Here is a 26,805-nt window from a genome sequence, read left to right on the forward strand (position 1 = left end):
AATCAATTTACATTGATATACAACATAGAAAAGCAGAGAATCTTCTAATTTTGGATGGTGGAACCACAAAATAAATGCAAATTAAATAACTGAAATGATTAATTCATTACCAAATTTGTTGCAGATTATTTCCCTGTTGGTTGATTAAACTACAAATGAATTCAGCTCTATTCTAAAACAATCAAGGAGACTTAGTAGTTTTATATTATAATAGACTTAGCTCAAGATAAATTGCTATAATGGTTTGACAAAAATGAATATGCAGCTGAGTGTAGATGAGTACACTCATAATTACAAAATGTTATGCAGCCAGCAAAAGTTGAGAGTTTTGAGGGATACGGTTGCTCGAGGTGATGATTCACAAAATACAATTAATGTCACCTTCCAGTAGAGGAGCAGGACAGGAGAGAAGCAGATGTGCAAACAATGAAACTGATGGTAGCAGCAGCGCACCTTCTGTGCTCCGAACTAACTGGCTGCAGACACAAGCACTCAGCATAATTTTACTGGGAAACACACACACATACTTAGACGCTCATTGTGTTGGCCTAAGACGCTGCCAGAATACCACACTTTATAAAAACAGCTTTACAAATCATTGACAGCAATAATTAACTACAGGTTCACATAATTGAATTCTGCTTCACCCCGTCTCCCCTCCTGCGCTGCTGGAAGGAACGAAGGAATGAGAGCTGGAGTGAGAGAGAGTGAGAGTGAGAGAGCGAGAGAATCCTCTCAAAGAAAGGTTACCAGGGCACACTGTGCCCTCAGTTAAACTATGTGCTCAAGAGGTGATATGAGTGCTGGGCAGGCCAGTGCCAACTTTACACTAAGCTGAAAGGTCCAAACACAGACCTTCTTCCATTTCTGCAGGTTCAAACTGTTTGACATAGAGCAGAATTTTCACTGTTGATGAAGACTTAACTGGTGTTTGGAAGGTTAATTGGAGGCTATCTAATTTATTTGAAGGAAGATGTTGGGAACATTTCAGGATATATTTAGTTGGGCATGGAGACTCGCTCAGACACGCACACACAGTAATTAGCAATGCGAACATCACACAAAATGTGTGTGTGTGTGTGTGTGTGTGTATAAATTGGTATGACAGCTAGGGCAGATCACCTTGTGTTTCTAGTTTAAACATTTAGACATTCCTGCTAGATAAGCTCCTGGAGAGGGAAGTGTGTGTAGAGGCATTAGGGTTGACCCTCGCTCTCCTCTGCAGCCCTCCCTTTTTTCCTCTTTCCCTTTTCTTCGTCTATTAACATGTCTAGAGAGACATTAGAACAGGAGGATAAACCCGGTGGTGGAGGTGGTTTTTCGTGTGTGAATGGATGTGTGTGTGTGTATGTTTTGAGTATAAAACTGAAAGCAAGTGTTTGAAGTGTTTAAGGAGTCTAAGTGGTTTAGTGGGAGAAAATATTTCAAGTGAAGGACCACAAATGATAAACGTATGAAGCCGTCTACGTTTTTATTGTGCGTTCATCACACTAAGAGTATTTCTGTATTGTGTCATAGTTTGTGTCTGTGTGTGTTTTTCGGTTTTATAGAGTAGCATGTTTTCTGCTGAATCATGGGACGCTGACAGAATGCCATTATGTGTCCTCTTGGTTACTTTGGAGATGGAAGAAGGGCCCAAACCAGATTTTTTTGTCCTAAAGAAGAAACTAGGAGGGTGTGACGCGGAGTACAAAATACTCCAAGATTGCAAAGTTTTGTAGTTTAAAATCTTTAGTGTACTAGTAGAATAGTTAAGATCCATCAAGTGACTCCTTCTGCAGACATTTAACACTTTTGCTAACTTATCTGATGTTGAAATACCTAAAAAATTATGTTATAATCCATTTCATTTTAAGATTTACTAAGTCTTCAAATGTAACACTTGGTGGTGTAGAGCCATAACATGGATTGTATTTCTATTCACCAGATCTACTGGAGATGAATGTGACACAGTGACGAAGGGGCTCACTGCAGTCTGCTGAATGTGTCTGTGAGTGAGTTACAACATGAAGGGCATGAGGTGCACATAATGCAGCCTTAGTTTTGCATGGTGTTACAATACTTACATGCATCACAGCATCTTCTCTGAGAACAGGCAATTCATTACAAACATCCTTCACCTTTCAAACATCTGATAGCAGATAGCAGGAGTAAAGGTCCCCTGTGGAGTTTTTGCCCTCTAATAGTGCTACTGAGCTATTTTTTCTATGATTTTTCTATGTTTATCTCGTGCATGTGCACAAGGATGCGTGTACACCTGTAATAGTTTCACACAGTTCTACAGATATAAAGGTGGCAGTAACACAGCAACATATGCTGTAATGTGCCACGAAAGACAGGGAAGAGGAGTGTGGCTAGCAAGTAAACATGGATGAAAACAATGCAGGAGTTAAAATATAGAAAAGCTTGGTAAATGTTTTATGAGGAAGGAAATACATTGTTAAAGCTCGTTGATACATTCAATGCGCTTTGGTGACACACTGAATGTAAGCACAACTTTTGTGTGTCAATAAGAACACTCCACAGGGCACCTTTAATGTAAACTTTATATAACCGCTATCCAACCAGGCTGCAACAGAGCCTGGGATATGGTATGTGTAATGAACTTTGTGAACTTTAAGTGTACATCAAAGGAGTGTAAGTCATTGTGTTGAAGTCCGTACCATGAGGATGCGCCGGTAGCTGTCTCGGTCGATGCCCCACAGTTTGAGATCAGTCTTGGCCTTCACGGTGGCGGCTCTGGGAGTCCCATAGATCAGGGCGAGCTCTCCGAAACTGCCTCCTTCTCCGATACTGGTCACCCACTCCCCATTCACATACACCTGCAGACAGAACAGTGGTAGACGGGATGCCGTGTATGTCATAACTGAATGCCGCTGGGGAATGTAAAACATTGCTGTGAAACATTTCATTGTTCTGAGACACGTTCCCCAACCCTTCTCCCCTCCCCTCTCCCTCTCCTCAGTTTCCGGGCTGTTTGATATGCTCACTAGGATTGTCTGTAAGCATTTGATCCCCACTAAGCCCTCAAATGAGACCCTCTAAAAGGCCCTCTATCCCTCCTATCTCTTCATCCATCCCTTTTATTCCCCCCTGTCTTGTCTTGTTGGGACCTTCCCTTTGATTTGGGAGTGATGGAGGAGAGAGAGCTATGGTAGACTTTGTTGGTTTGCTCTCAGATCTATGCATATAGGTACTCACATGCTTGTTCACCTCCATGCACACACACACACACACACGCACAGCTCTATTTAGGCCAGCCACTATAGCTCTACAGACAATACAACCTCATTGAGACTCATTCAGCCCGTCTCTGGGGCCGTTACGGTTTCACCTGTCGACACACTATCCTCCATCTTGTTGACTTAATAACACAGAGAGAAAGGAGGAGAGAGGGAGGGAGGGTTTATCCCTCCGGTGGCTATGAATTGCCAGAATTGTTGCAAGCCATTATCCAAGGCTCAGAGGAGACCACAGGGGACTCATCCTTCACTATCACCCAGGGTGGCTTCAAAGAGATGCAGAGTGCTGGCTACGGTTACGTCAAGCTTAGGAGAACAATCATATGAGTGTTGCGAAAGTATTACATCAGCATACAGGTAATAATGTGTTAATGCATATTACTACGCCCTGCCTGCGTGGGATTACAAGAGTTAAAACAAACCAGGATCATAGTGCTGTGTAGACATTTTCAAACTACAAAGAAAGTCCAGGAAATGATGAACTATTGAAAGTATCCTTCACGGTCAAATCTTCAGATCATCAGTGAGCAGCACTTTATTATAAATCCCTGACAGAATAATTTACTATGTCCTGAAAATAAATGAAAATAAATACTAGCTGTACAATCTCTTTTGTTGTCTTTTCCAGGCTTTTCAGACGAAGTTGGCAAACTTAAACACTTCAGCCATTTCAATATTTAATCGTCTGTACACCAGAATATTTCAGACTTTAGTCGGGCCATTTTATAGAACATTACCTTTCTTAAGTCATCATAATTTGTACAGTATTTAAGAAAATGGGACTCGCTTTCCACTTCACCCAAATCACCCAGCTCACACAATCTATTTTCTTCCAGAATATTTTTGAACTGACTAACTTAGGAAGAATAACGGCTCTCAACCTTTCGACAAATCTTCTTGATAAATGAGATGTAACATATGGCTCAAACTTTTATTTAATCTTCACATATGTCTTTAATGTTGGCCTTCAAGCCATTTTCTTCCACTACTCACAAAAAGTTAGGGATATTCGACTTTCAGGTGAAATATATGGAAAATGTAAAAAGTGAATGCTACAGTGATATTATATCATGAAAGTAGGGCATTTAAGTAGAAGCATGCAATGGTCATTTCTTCATCTTAAACAATTTATTTGAAGAAAATCTAACAACAGTGGTGGGTATACCACAACAAAAAATTTTCGGTGTCTCAATAAATTGGGATGTGGCCAAAGGACGTCCACTCCTCTCCTTTCTGTGACTCTTCCAGTCTCTGTATCACTGTTACAACCTCCTGATGACACTCTGTGACCCTCTAAGCTCAGTGATAACCCATAAAGTTCCACACTGGTCAGATAGAGCAGTTTCAAATGCTCATATAATCAGCATTACATCCAAACTGGATCGAATGTGCAGCAGTAAAGCTGGAGCAAAAACCTGCAGAAAAGGTGGTCCATAAGGACTGAAATTGGAAACACTCGCACTGTATGGAGTCAGCACTGTGTGGAAGGTAAAACGGAGTTCATGATGAAAAAAACTGAAACAATTCAAGCCTTGAACAATGTATGCTGCTTCACAGCTGTCACCGAATCTTCAATATGTGAATGTCTACAGCAAACTGTGTGTGCCTGGTGGTAATTAAGCAGCAACAAATCAAAAGTACTGGAACTCGGATGGGCAGGCAGTGTTGCTGTGTATTTCTGTTTGTAGTTACTCAGAGTGTTTCTTTGTGCATGCGCATGAGCTGTATAAGTGTGTGTGTCAGGGTCTGTCTCTATTTGCTCATGTCTACTCGGCAGAAATGATTTTATATAATAATAATAATAATAATCCTAAACATATTTAAATGGATTGTTTTAGGACCTTTGCTCAGAAAATGTCAGATATAATCTGTTTAAAAAAATGCTCAGTAGCACTGTCCTTTAAGTATTTAAGTATTATAAGCAAATGAAACATTTAATGAATGGTTTCAGCTGATTAAAGGACATTTAAATGTTTATTTATGGGCAACATTTGTCTGCAATTACAACATCTTTTACGAAGACAGTATATAACTTTTGCTATATTGTCATTTATTATCTGTTACTACACCAGTCTACAGTAATGGGTGCCCACAGGACAATTTGTTGACAAATACATGAATTAACACATATATCAGCTTACAACTACTTTATAGCATGTTATAAATCCATCTATTAAATGCTTGAATACTGCTTATAAATGCTAAATAGAGTGACTTCAAATAAAGTGTTACTAGACACTCAATGTACAAATAGCATTTTCCAACAAGATCATCTGACATTTTGGAATGAAAACTTTAATTTACTTTGCGGTGCGCCCATATAAATACAGGCCAGCGTCTGTAAGTGAATACATTTGTGTGCAGACATGGAGGGGTGTTTACATCAGTGGCAGTGGTTGTCAGCTTTCAGGCAGTTTATGGGATGCCAGCAGATTTACACCCCAGTCTAATGAGAGACATCTCCACACTTTAATAACCTCGGCACTGAGCTTGAAGTAGTTTAACGCCTGAGCTGTGGCTGGGAGGCAGCAGCTGACTTTGGAGATAGAGGGTGGATTGTAGGGTGAGGTGGAGGAGACGCAGATGAGCATGGGAGAAAGGCCAAGAATTGAGGTCTTCCCACAGCTTGGGCACAGAATGATAGGATCCTGGTTGTGGGAGCAGAGTCACAGGTGGCAGACAGGGAGAGGTTGAAGTCTCAGCCCAGAGCAGGCCACCTCCTTAGACACATTGGAGGAGGCGATAAAGACATGCAGAGCAACTGTGAATCTAGCATAATGTTGGCCCAGAGCCAAAGATCATGGCAAGTATAAGAAAAAGAGCATAAATATGAAATATCAGCCCAAGGTATGTCACTACTTTAAGCAACATGGTTTACCCAAACTTGTGGTCTGAGATAAGGTTACACAGTGAGAGAGAGAGAAAGCTTTCAGGGCCAACTGTGGTAAAAGGAGAGGCTGGTTCTTACACCCAACTAGACCAAGTGATTTCAACACACTGACTGGCTGCAAAGAGACAAGCCACAGACTGTAAGATTAGTGCTGACAACAAAAACAATGTTTCCCACTAGAAAGCCTCTTCTGTAAGACTAAGATTATCATTCGCTGAATATCAGGTCTTACACAAGATACTGACAACAGCTGAGGAAATGAGAAAAAAAAAAACAACCATGGAAGGAAAAATAAGAGCGTGTCTGCACAGCTCTTAAAACAGCTATGTGGAAATCAAAACGGTAGTGTTTCCCTGCAGGAAGACTGCATTTGAGTACCTCAGAAACCACAAAAAAATAGAAATACACACTGGAAAAATGAAGTGTGTGGTTCAGATTAAGGGCGGCGGACCTTGAGACGATAGCTGTCCATGCCAGCTAGCCGAGCTTGGACCTAAAGTTGCTCTTAGCTAATATCTGGCCAGAACAACTGGACCAAGCCCTGCAGCGGGTGGTGCCGACACCCCAGGAGGCCACGGAAGATAGATGAGATACATTGTTTCATCAGAACCAACCACGGTGGCAGGATTTAGAATTTAAAAACTGAGAAACAGCAAATATAGGCAGATGTTCTTGCTGATGGTCTTGTTTGGTTTTGTAGGTCATACAGAGGCATCAGTATTAAATTGAGACTGTTTAATATTGTGTTAAAACCCTCTCATAGTAGGTTTAATTAGACTGAAGGAGCAGTTTCAGCAAACATTTTCATTTCAAAGTTGAAAAAAGTTTGAGGAAAATAAGCAAGTGAGTGGATAGTCTCACCTTTTTCCTTTATTGTATTTCCCATCTTGTACTTATCCTAAATATACGTTTGGATGTGCACACAACTACTCTTCATGGCCCATTACTGTTTCATAAGAATCTAGAAATAGGCCTGGTAACTTATCTGATCACATTTAACAAGAAATCACCTGAAACAGACGTAAAGTCAATGCAAGGCTTGGTATTTGTCATGGAATCTTTTATCAAGGCACCATCTGAGCATTTCTGCACTTCCTTCTCTCTGTCTCTCAGGTGCGCCATCGATATCGGCACGCTCAGCCAAGCTTTCCAACCTGCTTCTCCCCTCTTGCCCACATCTCTCTGTTCACCGCTGTAAGCTGATAAGGTCACTTCCTGTTTAACTTTCCATCAGCTCCTGTTTAATCTCTCCACTTAACTCTATCGCTCTGTGTCAGGCTTGCTAAGACAAAAGATGTTCTCAGTTTGGATGCATTCAGAGTGCGCTGGAGTCTGCAGCGCCACGTTCAGATTGTCATCGAAGTGGAACCGAACTTTGAAGAGAACAAAACATGAGGCAATCCAATACAACCTGTCCATTGTTAGAGGGAAACATTGTCTCAACATGAGTGGAGAAGGCAGGATTTTCCCACTAAGTCACAATACGTCTTATGTCCTACCCTTGTCAACAGGTGAATAAATGCTAATATTCGCTCTCGAATCCCGTTTATCTGTAATGATTTGCTTCAGTCACTTTAATCTATAATGAAATTAATTACTGAGTGTTTTGTGTGTGTGTTTGTGTGTCCATGTCAGCCACTTACGTCCACTTCACCCTGGTCAATCACATAGAAGTTGTCTCCTTCATCACCTGGAGGGAAGAAAAGAGGATAAACACAGGAGTTTGTGAGAGAGGGCAGAAAAAAGCAGGGAAAAGTACCTGGAGCCAACAGGAAAGCTCACACTTCCTATTCCTTCCACCCACTGCTTAAGTTCTCAACAGCGGACTTTTAAACCATCACACCAAAATGGGTGCATTAAGAGATTAAAACCATTTGTCAAACACTTGGAATACCACTTTCTGTGAGCTGGGGAGCAAAAATAAGTTGAGAAATTGCTGGGATTTGTCTATCATGAAACTTAGATAAACACACAGGCACATATTTCATAACACTCTCCTCCTCGTTTCTGTCAACTTCCATCCCTCCTTCTTGAAAGAACAACTTGTCTCACTATCATTTTTATTTGGGTCTTTATAAGCTGTGGGCCTCTAAAAGCTTCAGGGCAGACCCGGCGTCAGAGATGCCGCTGCCTCCTCCAGAATGCATATTTCACTGTTCCTGCCAATATCTCTGTGAAATAGGGCTCTCGCCAGAAGAAAGTTGCAGTAACAGCAGTGCTCATTATTGCTGTTTGTGAAGCTTAATAGTGGAAACTCTGAAAGAGAGGCGCCTGAGCATGCACGGCAACAACGCCTCAGTACAATGTAAAGTACCGAGAGATTTATAGAATACAAGTATAGACGTCAAGCTACGCAGTCAGACTCAGCTTGTCAGGAAAGATGTGCCTTGCCACGACACTCTCAAATTTAAATGTGAGAGGAAGCTGTTCCATGATGGCCGGTTGTCAGAGGAAAAAATGCAGCAACTGTGGCTACAATTTCAGTAAAAATACAATATATCAGCGTCACAGGCTCCCGCCAAAACTGTTTCCACTTTTGCGTTTCCTGTATTAGCTGATCTTAATTGATTCATAGGTATTACATGTGCAAGGCTGGCAGCTCAAAATGTTGTCTGGTTTGCTGACCGAGTCCCTGTTTTGTCATTGACATTAGCATGCTTTGCTTTCAAAGTGAACCCTAACCCTTGAAGCAAGCCATGAGATCTGGTTGGTTGTCCACTAAAAGCATCTTGTCTGGAGATAAGGCTGAAAAATGGTGGGGTGTTCCTTTAATTATGCTATCTGTTACATAGGGCTCAAAGGAAATTATTAAAGAGGACTGACAGCCACATGCATGAGCACTGTGAAGCTCTCCCTGCAGCTACCTCTTACAATAAGATATGAATGCAACTCCATTCAGACATACGAGTGGGTGATGATGCATGAGTACACATGACACAAGTATGCGTGTGTGTGCATTTCGAAGGTACCAAGTGAGGGTGTGTATGACTGTGTGTGTGTGTGTGTGTGTGCTCTTGTGTGTATGTTCACCTAAAGAGTTGAAAGGCTGAAAGCGCCCTGTGTGTAAAGTTCACACAAGTTCACACGGCTAATTAATACTGAGTGGAGAGTACTCGTTAATCATATAGGTCTATTTGTCACACAAAACGCTCCTTGTCTGCCTGATGGTCTGTCCCTGTGGAGACCCCAGGCACACACACACACACACACACACACACACACACACACAGCCTGCTACAACCTGGCCCTCTCCTATCTCCCTCTCTCTGTCCCTGCCTCTCTCTCTTTCATCTCATCTATCTCTCTTTCAATTCCCTCGCACTCTGTCTTCTACTTCTACTCTTCCTGTCTTTTATCACTTTGGTGCTCAAGTCTTTGTTTTGTGCCCCTCCAATGCCTCCCCTCCGAGAGTGCAGGCAAATATTTGACCAAAGCATGCACACACACACACACACGGACACACACACACACATGCACAGGTAGGCTGGTGTACTCAATGTGGCCTCGTTTCAACACGACTTAATTGTCGTACACACTGTTAAGTTCCTTCGGTTTTCCTCAGCCTTTGAGGTGTTTTCGTACTCGCGATGCTGGTGCACCATTAAGCTTAACATGTCCATGTTTCCAAACTCATTCATTTGCGTTTGAATTCGATAGCAAAATTTTCCAAAGAACCAATCACTTAGAACTGCAAACGCTGATATGTCGGAAACAGCTCATTAAATTAATTTCAAAACAGCTCTAAAATCCATTTTTTTGCACGTTATGATAAGTAAATTCTCCCTTTGTTTAAATACCACTCGAGCCACAGAGTCGATAACTCCTTGCTGTGTCTAAATAGTGTGTGATGGGCCAGAAATAGGGGTGTTTTTTTTTTTTTTTTTGAAGCTCCACAGTAGTCCAGACATTAGCAATGACATCGGTGTTGTATATACTGTATACCACACTCTATGGTATATATAACAATGGGCTGTCTGGGAATGGGGGCCCCACAATGTTAGCTGGACATATTAACACCAAATTAGGACTGATGTACTCTTGTATGCCGTCTTAGAGTAGGTGGGAGTGACCGAGCGAGTGTGTGATCCAGTGTGTGTGTGTAAAAGCCTTTAGTTTCCCTTCACTCATATCTAAGAGAGTGTGTGTTTGTATGGCATGCGCTACGTGATTTTATGCAGGTGCGAACACAGTATTATCTGAAAGTGGGCATTTATCTGTGAGAATGTCTGTTTTCAGTGTTGTAAATATGTGATTTAACGTGTCTGTCTGTGCTTGATAGGAGTTTGAGTGGGGTGCACTGGAAAAACACAGTCTGGCCCTGCTAAGCTCTGCGTTCCTTCAACGTCCACGGATGTCTAGAGTAAAGGCTTTGACGACTGTGGTTAGACAGAGAAGAGGGACCTGACATCTGCTGCAGGCTGGCTCAATGTATGAGTGGGGCATAGAGAGGAAAAGGGAGGGAACAAGGGAGTGGACAAAAATGTGAGAAGTGGCAGGGCAGTAGATGCCTTCTTTGAGATAAAGGGTCCTATTTTTGTGGCAGTGGTCGGACTGTTTAGTAGTTTTCCGTTCTTACTGTTGGAAAGCTTCTTCAGTTCCTTAGATCCCCTCAGTCACCTGAAGGCAGAAGGACACTGCTATGCTGCGTTGCTGAAGCTGTGTTTACCTCTTTTAAATTACATGCAAATGGCACCAGGCTGCTAAAGAATAATTACACACATCAGACTGGCCACCTATAACTGTCTACACCTGTATTTTACCCGTTGATGCCACAGCTCAATACTCCATCTGTCATGTTCTGTTCTTGAAATGCACAACGAAGCAAGCGTTGCTGCATCACATTTTAGGGTATGATTATTTACAACGTGACATACAGTAGAATTATGACTGAATGATGTGCTCATATAATCTGCTTCCCTAAAGTATTTTGTATCGGTTAACTGTTAAAAAAAACCCCACATCTTTCTCTGGTTGCAGATTTATGATGCTGTGTGTTCACACGGAGTCGCTCTGCACCATCCAGGTACCAACACGATCTCTATTGTCATCTCGCCTCCCTATAAATGGCATAGCTGTTTATGAGTGATGACACCAGTGATTTGATTAACTGAGACTGTATTCATAATAACCAATCCCTCTGAACTATATCAACCTATTATTAGTTACTGACACAATACTGGTGATACACTCGACAGTTGGCACACGATTCATTTGGACTACATGAATTAATCTACACAAAACATTTATACATACCTTGCTGGATGACTGTTTCCCCTGCAATGTGGGTGACTGGGAACATGGCATCAAATATGTCACTGGAGAAAGAGACAGAGGGAGGAAGAGGGAGGGAGAACAGTTATTACCAACATACCTGCTATTATCGTTCTTCTGAATTGTTTACTGGCACACACACACACACACACAAATGCAAAACAAACACAAGTATTTGTTCCATGGAAGAGCAGGAAGAGCAGCCTGATGGAAAAGACAGAGTCAGCCCAACAGAGTCCGTTTCCCGTGTCTCAACAGGTGCCATGGCAAAAAGGACAAGCCTGAGGACTCTGCATGACTCCAACACACACACACACACAAACTTCCACCAAACACACCTACTTAAATGTACACAACTGATTTCTTCATCATCATTATCATCCACACAAACACCCACTATCCTCAGTTAAAACCATCACAACAACAAACACATGTCAAAGCGATAGTGAATGGTTTTGTCTAGTGAATCCCCCACAGTTTCATTCAACATCAGGCTCAAAAGCATAAATTCAATGTATTTTTGTCAGAATCCTTTTCTGACAGCGGTAGTCTGGCTACTTATCTACTACTACTGGTGTTTAAACCGAGCTTCGTGAACTGTGTTGAATCCAAACACGAGAGAATATTATCGTCAAATAAATCAGCATTACGAAGCTTCAGCCACTTTCTCCCCATCTTTACATCGTATTAGTACTGCACACAGGCTTAACCATGACTCTGTGTTGTTTCAGTACATGATCAAAGCCTTTATCTCTGAGTCTATCTTTAGAAAGAGGTGCAGAGAAAACAAACAAAATGATGGCTGTGCCTAAGCACTTAATTTCTGCTTCAGCCCGGCAGGGAAAGCGCCTGTTAGACTGTTCCTAATCGGGCCGTTTAAATGCATGAAGCCTCAGCAGATTAAGGTTGGCTGAGATGTGTTGGGACAAGAGAAAACTCGGTATCCTTCCTCTCCCCCTCTCTGCCTGTCTCTTCCCTTCAGGCTGTATTTATCTATCTAATCAGTTACATACCACCTGTCTTATAGAGAAATATAGAAAAAACAATAAAAGAGGGTCAGGCATATCAAAGAAACACAAGACCTGCTGAGTGAATGTGGGGCAAGTTTGAACTCGCTCTCGGTTGTGTGTGTGTGTGTAGTGTGTGTGTGTGCCACTGAATGTGTGTTTGCACCGGTCTGTCTGCGTTTGAGTATATATTGCCTATGAAAACACACGTGTTTCTACAAAATAATGTGTGGGTGTTGAATATGTCTCTGCTCACGACGGTACACTAGACTATGTAGCACACTGAAATGAAAAGGTTTACTCAGGCCAAACACACCTTGCTGCACAGTGCACACATAAAAGTGTTGCTTTACATGAACCTACCCAGTAAAAAACTGCAGGTCAACAGATGTTGGGGAGAGATCTGAGGATGTTATTGAGTGGTTTGGAAGTGAAAAGACCCTGCTGGTATTTGTTTATGTGACACTGAATAAAAAGCAGACTTAAGAAGGTGGATTTGGGCCAACTACACCCACAGGTAGGCCCTGTGCGATGCAGCTGGCCACTGACTCAGAAACACACACACACACACACACACACACACGCATGTGTACAAAAAAAACACTCGCTCTTTGAAGTGTACAAGAACAGACTAAAAGATGCACGAACACACTTTCATATACAACACACCCTCCATTTACACTAGAGTATGCATGTGGTACTACAGCACGCATGCAACCAGTACATTCAGTTGTGCATGTCAACACACAAACACACACATCCACACACACACTTGTAAGAACTTATTTAAGCACAGGCATTCATGATGAAACCATGCATACTGGTACTCTCATATGACATGCAAACTCGAATGCTTTGATGGTGATTAGTCAGAGCAACATCTGCAGTAGTGCCCTCAACTCTCCTCACATCTGTGACCACCTGCACTCAGCATGGAGTCTGTTTATTCAGGGAACTTTGGCGCAGTCGGGTTCAGGTCACGTATAACTAATAATGTATAATTTATGAAAAGAACTACCTCAGCCGAAGAGGAAATTCAGAGGGAAAGATGGACAGTAAAATATACTGGGGAAAATCAGCACATAGAAGTCAAGTCACATAGGTTGTTGGTGTTGATGATGGTGATGATGATGCATCACGCAGCTAAGCAGGATGCTCACGACACACATAGTCATAGCGAGAGGATCAAAGGCAAGCAAACCTGCCTTTAGGTAATTACCCTTGACCGCCTCTGTCTGTCCATGTCCTGCCTCTCACTGAATGCATCGGTGAGCACAACAAAGACACTTATGCAGGTAATTACTTCCCCTCGTCTCTACCTGTCTCTCTTTCCCTTTCTTCAATCTTAACTTCCTCTCTGTCTGCTCTCGATAACTTTTTCTCTTCCTCTCCCCTCTCAATTACCCCTTTCTTCCCTCTAATTCTCTCGCTGCCCCGCCTATTTCTCTCATCTCTCGGTCTATCGCCCCCCTCCCTGCCTGTCCCAGATGAAGTGATTAATCTTGTCCTTTCCGCTACCTGTAGCCCCTCTGACCTCATGAAAAGGCAGAGCAGCGCCCCTAACAATGGACGTGCTGTTCTGATAGAGACAGACAGAATGAGAGGGAGAGACAGAGACACCCTGCAGACTCTAGGAAGTTCACTTCCACCTTAGGGAGGTTCCACCATGGTTATATGAGATATGTGGAGATACTTCCCTGAAACACGTGCACGTGCATTCACACACACACACACACACACACACACTCTTACAAATACACATGCAAGAACAATGCCTCCCTGTAAATGATGAACTGTTCATACTATCCTCACTTACATCATACTAAATTTATTGGAATTTTTTTACAATCTGTCCCCGTCTGCACACACATAGTGCACACACATTTGTGTTTGTTTGTAGCACAGGAAGTTGCAGCTAGAGATAATGGCATAAGAGTGGTAATCATGGCGGTGAAGCAGCAGTTTTAGGTTCAGGGGAAACACCGATGATGCCAAAAGATGCAGTCATGGCTGGAATTAACATAAAAATGCATGCAATTAGAAAGAAGAGACGCCTTCATGTAACATCCTGCATGGCATTGTGGTGTGTTCATCGTGAAACTGTTTTTCTTTTTTGGAAAGAAAAAAAATGCAGGTCAGATTCATTAAGCTGTACTAAAATATCGCTGCCACCTCAGGGTGCAAGTTACACAGCACAGTGAGTATTTATATAAGTGCATGTATGTGAGCTATTGTGTGGGAATGATGGGAAAAGTTTACGTGCCTTCACTCTCTTATACACATGTAGCAACAGCCTACTATTGTTCTCAAACACCCATAAAAACGCGGTTAGCTTAGGGGATTTCAGTCATTAATGAAATAAAATCAGGGCCTGCTTGTTGTAGCTGGATTGCTTGTTGTTCTTCCTAGTTGGGGTTGATGGCCTTCCTCTCGCAACTCTTCCCTCCTGCTCCTTAATCTCTCCTACAACACAGCTGTTTATTTGTTCAGCAGCAGACGCCTTATCTCTTACATTACTACCTCAACACACAGCAGTGCCATTAACACCGAAGGGCTCTTTAACAGCGCGGCGTGCCGCCATGTCTTTGTGTTTCTTAATGGGCCGCAGAATGTTGAGTTACACAAGACCTTAATGGGGAACCCATCCAGGGTGCTCACTCGTCTGGATGGAAGAGGTTTTGCAATAACCAAAACAATCAACAACTCCACCACATATGGGAACTTCCCAGCTCTCCAAGTTGGGTCTTGGTTTGGCAGCGATGTGCCACTGGTTTGGCTGGCGCAGTGTTCATGCCCTAAGTGCTTGAAGGATTAATTTTCACTACCACAGTTGATAGTAATTCAGATTGCTGCTTCTGGACAATCAGAACAATAGTCTTTGTTTTGCAAGTCTGAACATTCCCTGATACAAGTGATGGCCTGATGACACTAAATTGTGATTGTGAGTTGTATAACATGTGTGGGTTTTGTAGGCTAACAAAGACAGCTGGGTGACATGGCGATAATCCTTCATCTGGAAGTCAAAGTTAATATAAAAACTGGCAGCAAAACAGCTGCTTGACTCTGATCTCCCTTTAGATGCAGTACAGCAAAAGAAACCCTACAGGGTTCAGTTGAACATTATAAAAGATCAAGAAGAAGAAGATGAAGATTTCATGCCGGCTGGGGCTCCCCAACATCTGAATGACATGGAGAAGAATTTATGCTTCATACTTGCATGCTGTAGTTTACCTAGAATTAAAAGCTCTTGGAGGACTGAAAGGATGCATTGTGAGCGTTGTCCTGGCTGCCAGGTGAAGAATTATGATTAGTTAGCATAATGTGTTCAGCACAAGCATGAAAACATGAATTAGATTTTCACTGATGGTGGAAGTTAACATAACTGTTTACTAACCTGTTGGGTGAGTCATGATTATATCACAGTAAGATGGAAAAACGCTTTATGAGGCTGACTAATTGATGCACAGTTTAATGTCCAGAGTTTAAAGTTGAGCACAATCAGCCAAAGTTACTCACATGGAACAACCAACTCACCCCACTGAGCTCTGTTAATGTGAACACAATTACATGTAATTAAATTTACTTTTTTTTTTAAACCATCTAATTACATAAAGATATAAGCACGTGCATACACTGATGCACTCGCATGCAGGCAGACACACACCACTGACAATAGGCAGTCGAATGACAGTGAGTAAGAGGGAGAAAAAACAGGGAGATGAAGGAGGTGTAATTATACAGCACTAAAGCATTCAGGTATGATATTTATGACATGAAAGCTCTTGGCACGCGCCCTTTCTCTCCCTGGAGACCTGGAGAAAAATGGAAAGACTGGGCCATGCCAGCTGCTGCCCATTTCTCTGAATTGGCCTCCAAACTTGTGCTGCATCTTACTGGGTCAAGACACAGCACAAAGACCCCCTCTGACCACCAAATCACAGCAGCAGCCCACTTTTAAAACCACAGTGGTGATGTTGAACAATAGAACTGGGCAAGAGACCTCATAATACAACAGCTACAGAATGATTTCAGCAGCTGCCAAAAGGTGAGAGAAACGTTTTGTTTGTGGTTTATGATTTAACCTTAGCTGGTAGCTAAGTTGTTTTTGCACATCAGTAAGTCTCATTGGCAGATTCATAGGGTCAAAATGTTTTGAGGGACGAAGCACCACAGAATCCACATTATCTGTCATTTCTACTCATAAAAAACCCACTAAACAGGCTAAACATGATCCAAAATTATTTTATTTAATCTAGTGCACACATTTCTGGCTGTAGCTTGTGGCTGTACCAAGGCCAACTGTCAACTTTTGAGACATTATAAAATAGCAAAGCTGTTATGCACAATGCTGAGTAATTCCCCTCTGCTCCTAATTTAAAATATGCTTGGTTAAGCTTATTTTTGAATAATTTTACGAGGTCCTACTGTTTGCCTGGGTTACTGTGAGCTGGCCTACACTGAGTGCACGGGCAACCACGCAGCACAGAGGTGGTCCTGGAGGTTTACAGGTGGACATAACAGTTTATGGCTGGTGGCTATGACCTCTTAGAGATGGTCAACAATGTAGGAGGAGAGAGGTGGCCGAGGCCAGACGAGGAGAAGGAGAACCCTCAACAGGCCTTTTTCCCAATCTGCCCTTGGCTTTGGTCCTCCAGGCTCTGGATAAAGGTCCAGGTCTGATAAACATAATGAGCTCCAACACCCACTTAGTGTTCTTTTACTTTGCAATGGTCTATTGCACAGTGAAAACTTCTGAAAGCCTTAATAGAATTTAAGAGCGCTTTGGACTGATATTTTTGTCTCAAAGATCTAATGAGGGCTAACGCTTGCACACGTGGAGGTCTAAAGAGGTCTAGTAAGAATAAGCTGTGTGATTAAATGTTGAAAGTTGTATTTAAAACCAACAGAAGGCAGGGAGCGCACTGTGTAAAACCCACACACCTGGCCCTAGTGGTTTTATAAGGGGTGTAAACCTGCATGCATCCTGTTGCCTAAAAGTATGTCGTGTGTCTCAATATGTGGCCATTGCAGTACCAAAGCACCCGAGGGCCAGTGCGTCTATGCTGGTCATCTGTGTGACCTGCACACCACTGCTAAAACCTGCCGAAGGAAACACTGTCATTTACATATACTGCAAAGCTCGGACCACCCGAGAGAAAGACGGCTGGAAAAGCAATGTTTGGCTTCAGAATCTTTTTATCTCTAATCTTCACTTCCTGTGAGTTTGAATGTGTTCAATTGCAGGGGTGAGGTGCACGTTTTGTCTTTGTCCAATCTCTGACAAGTAACATATGCATAATTAAAAGAAAAGAGCAGCATCTTCTGGTCACATACGCATCAGTCCAGTCAGCAAGCTATTGGGAGTGTTTAGCTGATGAGTCCTTGATCATTCCATGTCAATAAACTCCTAAGCCTTTTATTAACACACATCTAAATGACAGTAGCTTACAGTAGCATGGCTCAAATTCATTCAAACACTAATTTTGGTGCATAGTCTGCTATCATCTTTTTCCAGTTTGAAAATCAGATTCAAAGGTCACTGAGTGGTGCATTTGTCCAGTGAAATTAAACAGAATGACGCAGAGGAGAAACTCTGGCAAACCCTATCATTCCACTAAATGTTGTCAATATCTGACCAGCAGTGTCCAAGATGTAAAACAACCAATTTAGAGAATTATAACTGCTCCACTGGAAACACAAGCTACAGTGATGTTGTATCTGAGGAAGTTGGGGAAATATACTTTACAGCTTGCAACAAACATAAACACTGAGAGTGATTCAAACAAACACTTTGCAGGGGGGGGATGGTCAATGTGGAGGAAAGACTGACTGCCACAGTAGCTTTCCTGAAACCTTTGATCCTAATTGAAGCTGTCGTCCTCCCATAAAATATCAGACTGAACTACCATTGAACCTGTACTGGCACCTTGGACCCTGCTAGCCTGCCAATGCCAACTTCATCTGCCCTTATTACCTCCTCACCGTGCCCAGTACCTAGCACCAGTGGTTTCCTCACACTGTCGTGTCACTGGCACGGCTATGGGAAGGGAAGAGAAATAGAAAGACAGAGAGAGAAGACACACAAACACATACAAGTTTCCAAAGCTTATTAACAATGTCGGGCCTCAGTTTTAACTACAGCAGTGATAATGATGCAGGGCTTGTACACAAACCTCATTCTTCTGCTGTGACTACTGCTTGGAACATACCCATCCAACATACGTACACACACACACACACACACACGGCTTCACATTCAGCTTGGCATCAGGGAGGGGCAGGTGGGCAGAGTTGCAGGCGGTTGAAGAAAGGACCAGTCAGAGGAGGAAAAGAGTGAGAAAGAGGGAGCGGTTGAGAGGAGGATGTGAGGAAAACAGAGGATGTGTTAGAGGGCAGAGAACAAACATCAAACTTTGACAGGATCTTACTGAAATATATGAATCTTTGATGTTCAGAATAATGAGATTATTTGTCTGTTACTGCAGAAAATAGCTGAATAACGCTGTATAGTAGGCTGAGGTTGCAGGAGTCCCGTGTGCCCATATCGGGTGTATTTCCTCCTTCTGTTGTGTATCGTTCAAGATTTGAGCTGCATTAAGAAAAGGGACCAAAACTATTTAGCTGTGTGCGCAGCGTGACATGGCTGTTTTATGGGCCTACCTGATGATCCAACATACACCACCTGCTAATGCAGCCATGATGTCAGCCGAAAAACATCAGAAACATGTCCAACCCTGCAATCTCCCCTCTCCCCCCCCCCTCCTTTCTTCGTTCTTCCTTTCTTGCATTCACTTAGTATAGAGATTGGGCTTCTATACTGTTGATAAACTTCACTAAAACTTGTTTTTTTTCTTCTGCTTACTTTTACTTGTTTTCTTCAGGCTGTCTGTCTGGATCACATTTCCACCACTCGTGGATTTTTACACTTTCCTAAAGCCCACTGTCTCCTTTGTTTGTTGCCCCAGGGCAGGAAAAAGCGAGCTCTTCCTCCACTTAGAGGGAAAAAGGGTCAGGCTGAATCAGGCGCTGACAGGACTAAGCCTCTACCTCTCTGATGTGTCTACAGGGGACGTGTCACTGGAATGAGGGAAGGAGACAGACAGAAAAAGAGACATATAGACAGGGAGCCATATTCTCTTCGGAAAGGAGTAATTCTGCTGAATGCAAGCAAATATAACACAGATAAAACAATCCTGTACAATGTTTACAAGTGCCAAGAATCGTACCTCTCTCTTTCTTTCATCCCCTCTCTCACACTCTCTCTCTCTCTCTCTCACGCTTTCTCTCACACACACACACACACACATATCCTGACACGTCGCTAAACATCACAAGACATCCCGCTGTCCTGGGGGCATGTCTTTTCCTCTCCTCCGCCCTCCCTTCCCTCCCTCTCTCATTCCCACCTTGCAGAAGACGAGCACTAGAACAAGATAAGCAGAGAAGCAGATCGGGACACAAATTGTTCTTTGTTGGGGTTTAAACCTGAGAGGTGTTTACACAACACAGCACATTATACGTGCACGCTCGAACACATATATATATATATATATATACGCTGAAATTGAGACAGACAGAAAACTCTAAAAATGCCCCGTGGGCCTGGGGAAGAGGGAGGGAAAGACGATGATGATGACTAGATGGAGAGAAGTGAGGGACGACGTATCCACTGTAGAAATGCTTAAGGCTAAAACCGTACACTGTACGTTTATGTGTGTGTATGTGTGTGTAAACCTCATCAACCAGCGCTCTGGGCAGTGAGGTAATAGGTGCACTGGGTGCATGGAGGGGAGAGAAATAGTTGGCATTCAATAGCTGACATCTGACTGACGTAAGGCCTTCCCTGCTGTAAACAGACAGCTTCATCAGACACACGGCCTGCAGACCTGGACAGTGTTGAGCAACCAACTAGCACCTTGTGTTTAATGTGCTAACGCTGTGGAATGTGCTAACATTAGCAACTTGCTACCTGAAAACTTCCTTTGACTATAATAACCACGAATAGCAACTCTCTGGATACGATGCGAATCACATTCTTCTCAATCAGTACTGACGTATTTACAGGTTGTTGATGAAGATGAAGGAGAAATTAGGAGTGCTCGGTGAGATGCACCAGGTGACCCTACTAGTGTAAATACAGAATACAGCGGAATCATTGTTATGCATGAAGTTGTCACTGAGAAATTAATCAAAATAGTCATTCAAACACAATTAATCATGCAGCCCTAAAACTGAGAGCCTACTTTATAGTGGAGCCATTATAGGTACTGTAAATAACTACATAACAGCATTAGTCTAAGACAAATTGCTCTATGATGGCCTAAATTCAACACCACAGGCTCTCTGAGACATCACATATTTAAACTTAAGCATGGAAATGGGCTGAGCAACTCTTTCTAAATAAAACTCAACCGGAGTGACACCCACAAACCAACAAGGAGGTCATGGGAGAATTAACAACGCTATAACAAGACTGTTGTCTGTGCCTGTGCACTGGAACCTATCACAGTAGCATAGACAAAGAAGACGGGATGTATACAATAGGAGGCCATGGGCCAACCCAGGCTATTCTATAGGCCGCTGGGCTCCTCTGTCCCCGGCTAATGTGTGGTGGTCAGTGTGTGGGTTGTGCTTTGGGCCTGGCTGAGCTATAAAGGCACTGAAGGGTTGCAGGAACATCATGTCCTCACAGTGGGGGCAAACACTGGCTAGGAAGTCACTGCCATGCACACTCGCACATTTACCCTATATACTCGTTCGCATGAAACGAAACGTGACCCTGTCCGCGCCCCGAGTCACTCCTCACTAATATAAGATTGCAGGCGCACACGTCTCACCTTGAAAGTGATAATAATGATTGTTAATATGCTTTTACTGTTAGAAGAGGTTGAGGTGATTCACTACTTCTCCCACTGTGGGCATTTTATTAAACCGCTGTTCAGATCCAAAGCAGAGGCCGTTTGCTTTCCCCTTTCTTGTTTACTGCAAGATAATGTACAGAAATGCGCACTCACGCACCTTTTTAGCACTCATGTGCATCAGGCTTGCACATAAGTACCTGTACACACATACATGAACGTGAAAACATGTCTACAAACGTGCACAAACACAGGCACATGCCCACACATGCGAGGACACATACACTTGATGGTATAAGCAGCTGAAAAGGCAGGAATGAATCATAGCGAGCTGGAAAATTGTCCTGCACTGACTCTGGGGGACATTTTGGAGAGAATACAACATCCTAAAAGCACTCCAGACACTAACACTACTACATGACTCACTACTTTCTAAAGAATTGGATGGAGAAATGGATGGAGTGAAGGATGGAGAGAGCTGACAGGGGGCGGAAGAGGCAGCAGGGGACAGGTTGAAACACAGCAGAGTGTGTGAGAGAGGACAAAAGTTTCCAGCTATGTGTGCTGTTGTGTATGTGTGTGTGTGTGTTATTGCTTGTATGTGCATACGTGCGCACTGATGTGCACATATGAGTATGTTTATCTTCACTGGCAAGCATAGAGCCTGGCTGATATGAACGTCCAAATGATATGTTTGTGTGAGCGCCCTGTGGTTTGCATGGGCGTAGAGGTGGAGATGTCTGAGCTGAGGAAAAGATGTAGTGTGCTGGGGGAGGTGAGACTGCCGGCCTGTTAGTCCTCTCTGCGCTGGATGGTGGTGGGGATGGTCGAGGTTCAGTCAGGCCTGCAGCTCTCCTGTGGAGAGTGACCTCATCGCCTGGCCCCTGGCATTGTGGCAGCAGCACAAAGCCATGCAGGGGACAGAGAGAGAAGACTACACATGAATGTGGGGGAGGGACTGGATGTGAGTGTGAATGTAGATGTGAATGAGCCTGCATGACTGAGAGAGGGAGAAAGACAGGAAGAGAAAACGAGAGAGAAAGTGGTGAATTCTGAAAAGGGTAAGAAAGAGGACCACCGGGCTCTCAGGAAGAACGGGGACGAGAACACACAGGGACTGAATGAGGGAATCAGTAAGACAGGAAATACAAATACACGCGCAAACAAACAGACTAAACAACACACAAAAGAAACCCGCTAATTTGTTTATGTTGCAGGCTGCTATTATTGCATCGCCAACCATAGAATACAAATCACAAATGTAGTCTTCTCTACTCTTGCACCTGAACACACAGAGAAACCTCTCAATGACGGGAAAAGACACTCAAATGACCGTAAAAAGCCAACAACACACACACTACAGAGACTACAGGATACTTCCTCAGCAGTCATCCCAAAATCACAAGAAAAAAAGATTTGGGTGGGACAAGACAGACAAACAGCCAGCCTCTGCCATTCAGTGCCACTGCATCCTGTTTCCCCTGCACTATAAACCACTAGAAAGGACAGCCTGCAGGGTGGGGGGTCCCCTAAGACAAGCGTCCCAGCACTCATGCAAATAAGTACACACCAATCTTGGACACGTCTACTTGTTGGTGTGCATATATGTGTTTGCAGGAGCAACAGCAAAAGAGATAGTTAATATCTGCGTTATCTGTGTGGGGCAAAAACACCCCCTAGGGGCTGCTGTATGGTAACAACACAATTCATGTGTCACTGTGTGCATATGGATGTTGATGGAGATGTAGGTAGTGTTGCATTTTGTCATAGTTTACCGAAACCACAATTCTGCCTAAACTGTTGATTGTAGAGACAGAGTCTGTGTTTCAAATATGAACCCAGTCACCCGGGCACAGAGCTCAACTTCCACATCTATTGATATGGGGCCTCATTCAAATGAGTGAGTGATCAGATAAAAGATGGGAGCTGTATCCATCTGATATGGCTACACAGCACACTATCTCACATTGCATCCTCTTTGTTGTTTTGTCCCTTCACACAGGCCTTAAATAAACTTCCGCTGGAACACGAGACGAGGTAGATCTTTCTCGGGCGGTTTCAGTGTCTTTCACTTCGCAGTTGTTTGTTTATTCGAGTTTTCTGTCGCTCGCTGATTTATTTATTATTGTTTTTGCACCTCTTCAAGCACACACAAATAGACACACACACACAGACAAAGGGTGCCAGTACACTAAAGATGTTCCCTGTCCATCGGCAGGGGCTAGTGGGGAAGGTGCAAAGGTCAGGGTTTAGGGGTCAGAGGTCAACTAATCGGTCACTTCATCAACTCATTACTCTACTTGTTAATTAGAGGATTAAAGCAGGCAGGATGAGGTAAGCGCCACTTCTTTCCAATCCTTCCCCGCCATTGTATCTTTTGCTACATTTTAACTGCAAAATTTCAATTGATTGTGCTTCTTTTGGAATAGTATAACATAGTTGTTACTCTATTTAATTTACAACTGGGTCCTGACCTGAAAAGATTTAACAACTCCTGTTACCAGATGGCAATGTTATTGTATAATATAGCAAACTCTGCCAAGACAGCTCAGGGAATGGGATAAACAGGGTTTCCTCATCTCTGCCAGACTATTTATGAGCTTATACAGAGTGAAGGGCTTCTCGTGTCTGTGCTGTCCCCCGGAGAGTGTTTTGTGGTATGAGGGCATTAGACTAATGCAGGATAACAGGAGAACTTGATGGGCGTATCTATATATGTGTCTATTTGTGTGTGTGTTTTGTTTGTGTCAAGGGAAAAATAAACGTGCCTTTGACAGATTTCCCAGAGGCCTGGCCTTCTGTAATTAATCTCTCTCTAAATGTGACCTCAAAGAATTGCTCCTGTGTCTGTCCCCTCCTGCCTTCTCTCCATCGTCACACTCATGCATTAACAAAGTGGGATATCATCAAGGTCATTTATCCAGGTGTGCAGAAAAACTGACAACAGATCAGCATTAACACATGCTGCTATCATAAGTCTCATTTCATATCACTTCAGTAGGAAGTTAGATAAGAAACACCATTACAGTAGAAACTAAAAGAATGTGTGTTTAAACAGGTGATTGTGCTTCTGTGGAACATATTAAAAAACTGATTCCTCATTAGACTTTAACAGGGGGAAGTGGTGAGGAGATACGCTGGCCAATCTCATCTGAGGTGTGCACCTGGACAAACAGGCTGCGTGCATTCATATACACACACGAGCCTGCAAACTTGATAATTCAGTTGAAGTCGGATATTCAAAGTGGTCCAAAACAGCATGACCCGATTCTTTCTGTTATCAACGCCGACATTTTCTTATCAAAACCTTTAATCTGAAAACTATCATCTAAGTGCTGTTAGTTAGCTGAAACCAAAACAGAATAATCAGAAATCCAGATGGAAAGATGAGATAATAGTTTCAGTCCATGCGATAACATCCACTGTATGGTTGCAGTATTGGGACAGGTGGTTGCAGGCTGATTTGGGTGTTAGCAAAGCAGGCTCAGCACAATGTGAAATCAAACACCTGTTCCTGGCTTATCTTGTGTGCTTGTGTGTCTATTTGCCCGCGCATATCATAATGAGGTCATTATGGCAACTAATGGGCAGCAAATAGAAGGGTCCACCCAGTGGCCCGCCGGGAGCCATAGCATGGCAGAGGTTCAGACGTCAGTTTAGAGACCAGCCAAGGTCGAAGAGATAAACAGACAGAGATACAGTCCCCTGATGGTACAGTACATGCTTACTCCCTCATAGCTTGTATTCCTAGCCAAAAGTCAAATTTTGTTCCTCAGCAAAACAAAATATTGCACTGGATTTACACTGGTGCAATGCAGGAGGGCTACACATATGTGTGTCTTAATGGTCTAAGATGAATAATGTATATTTTCAGTACAGTCAGTACAAGAAAAGCATCTGCTTTGATCTCCTTATTCCTGTAACCTCCTAAGCTTGCTAAGCTGCTTTTTAATAACAAAAGCAGGGTTAAGTGGAAATCTGGAAGGCAAAATGTGTTGAGGTTTCACTTCCACGCAGCTGAGGAAAGACGGACTATACGCACACACACACACACACACTAACATACACACACGCACACGGCTGGTGGAGCTCAGAAACGTTGAGGCCATAAAGTTTGACATATGGAATGGTGTGTTAATCAAAGACTCTACGCTCCCAGCTGGAGCAGCCTCACTGGGAACACAGTCTGACATGCACACTGGAGAATGTCCTTATGTGTGAGGGTGTATCTGTGTGTGTGTTTCGCATGACAATGCAATCCCTGTCATCCTTTGTAGTGATAGTGGTATTTGTGTGTCTGGACGTGTGTGTGTGTGTGTGTGTGTGTGTGTGTGTGTGTGTGTGTGTGTATATAGAGTTTGTTTGCTTCACCCTTAGTGCAGTACAGGGGTTCTATAAATTTGTTTTCCTAAACCCCTCCACAACTACTGTTCATATAGCTTATAGGAAGGATTGCTTGATTACCTAACAGCCCCAGAGAAAGCTGGATGTTAAGCGAAAAGAAGGAGAGCAAAGAGAGGCAGTGCCGCTTTTGTTTCTCCCTTTTTACATCTTCTCTTTCCATCTGTGTCTCTCACCTGAGCTTAAGTAGCAGAGCATTTCTGCAGACTTAAAAAAAGAGATAATCTGAATGTTTAGTTTGTAGGGAAAGCACATGCCCTTTCTATTGCCTCTGCCGCCGACTACCCAACTATATTCTCTGTTTTCAATCTCTCTCCAGAACGCACTCAAACACAAACACTGACATCTTTACATTCCTGACAATGGAAGATGAGGAAGCAAAGATTTACAAAACAGGATGTGATCAAAGTGCAGACCACTATCTGGCTCTGTTTTAGTTTAAATAATATTCTGCTTGTCCTGAGGTGCCCTGCTGGATCATTTTTCTCCTGCCTGGCTCATTCCTGTAATTATACACACAGTCATCTCAGGCCCCAAAAGACTGATAGGGCAGCTTCACTGCTGAAAGATTTCCTCTAGAAAGACGTGTATGCTGTATATGTATGGGTGTTTGGGGAAGTGGCTTAAACACTAGAATTACTGGAATCAAATCTAACCCAATTACATGCGAAAAAGTGTTGACTGTCTAATTTACACACCTCCAGACAGTATCCATTTTGACAGATACGTGTCAATTGGGCAACACTGATGCATGAGATGGATTCGCTCTCCAGAACTGTCTCTGAAGCAATAAACTGAACAAACCAAGAAATCACTGGAACCCAACTTAATCCTGCAGTTTCAGTCGGCTGTGTGCATATGGACACCAAGTCAGCTCACACACACACACCGACAACACTTGCAGTCCAGTATTAACTACCAATATACAGCAGGATGACGAATGGCATATGGGCATTAACATTAACATTATTATTTTAATGGATGCAAGATAGATTGATAGATAGATATATGGCTACTGCAGAAGCAAAAATCATTTTAAAAAAGGAAAAAAAAGCAGCCTTGCCTGTCATCAACGTCAGTAAAAATGTTTCATTTCTTTTGCCATTACAGTTTCCTTGGATTCCTAGTAAAGCAGA

The 26,805-nt window shown here is 42.9% G+C and overlaps 1 protein-coding gene across 1 annotated transcript in view; it reads right to left on the reverse strand.

Annotated features, from left to right (window-relative positions):
- The window catches only part of prkar1b (protein kinase, cAMP-dependent, regulatory, type I, beta), a 61,612-nt gene that overhangs the window by 14,969 nt on the left and 19,838 nt on the right, over window positions 1–26,805 (reverse strand). Inside the window, exons 5-7 of the mRNA XM_070847160.1 lie at window positions 11,386–11,447; window positions 7,776–7,822; window positions 2,664–2,822 (exon numbers count right to left, since the gene is read on the reverse strand). Of these exons, the coding sequence (XP_070703261.1) occupies window positions 2,664–2,822; window positions 7,776–7,822; window positions 11,386–11,447 (268 nt within the window). The remainder of the gene's footprint in view (window positions 1–2,663; window positions 2,823–7,775; window positions 7,823–11,385; window positions 11,448–26,805) is intronic.

Source organism: Pempheris klunzingeri, chromosome 17 (assembly GCF_042242105.1).
Source record: "Pempheris klunzingeri isolate RE-2024b chromosome 17, fPemKlu1.hap1, whole genome shotgun sequence".
NCBI lineage: Eukaryota > Metazoa > Chordata > Actinopteri > Acropomatiformes > Pempheridae > Pempheris > Pempheris klunzingeri.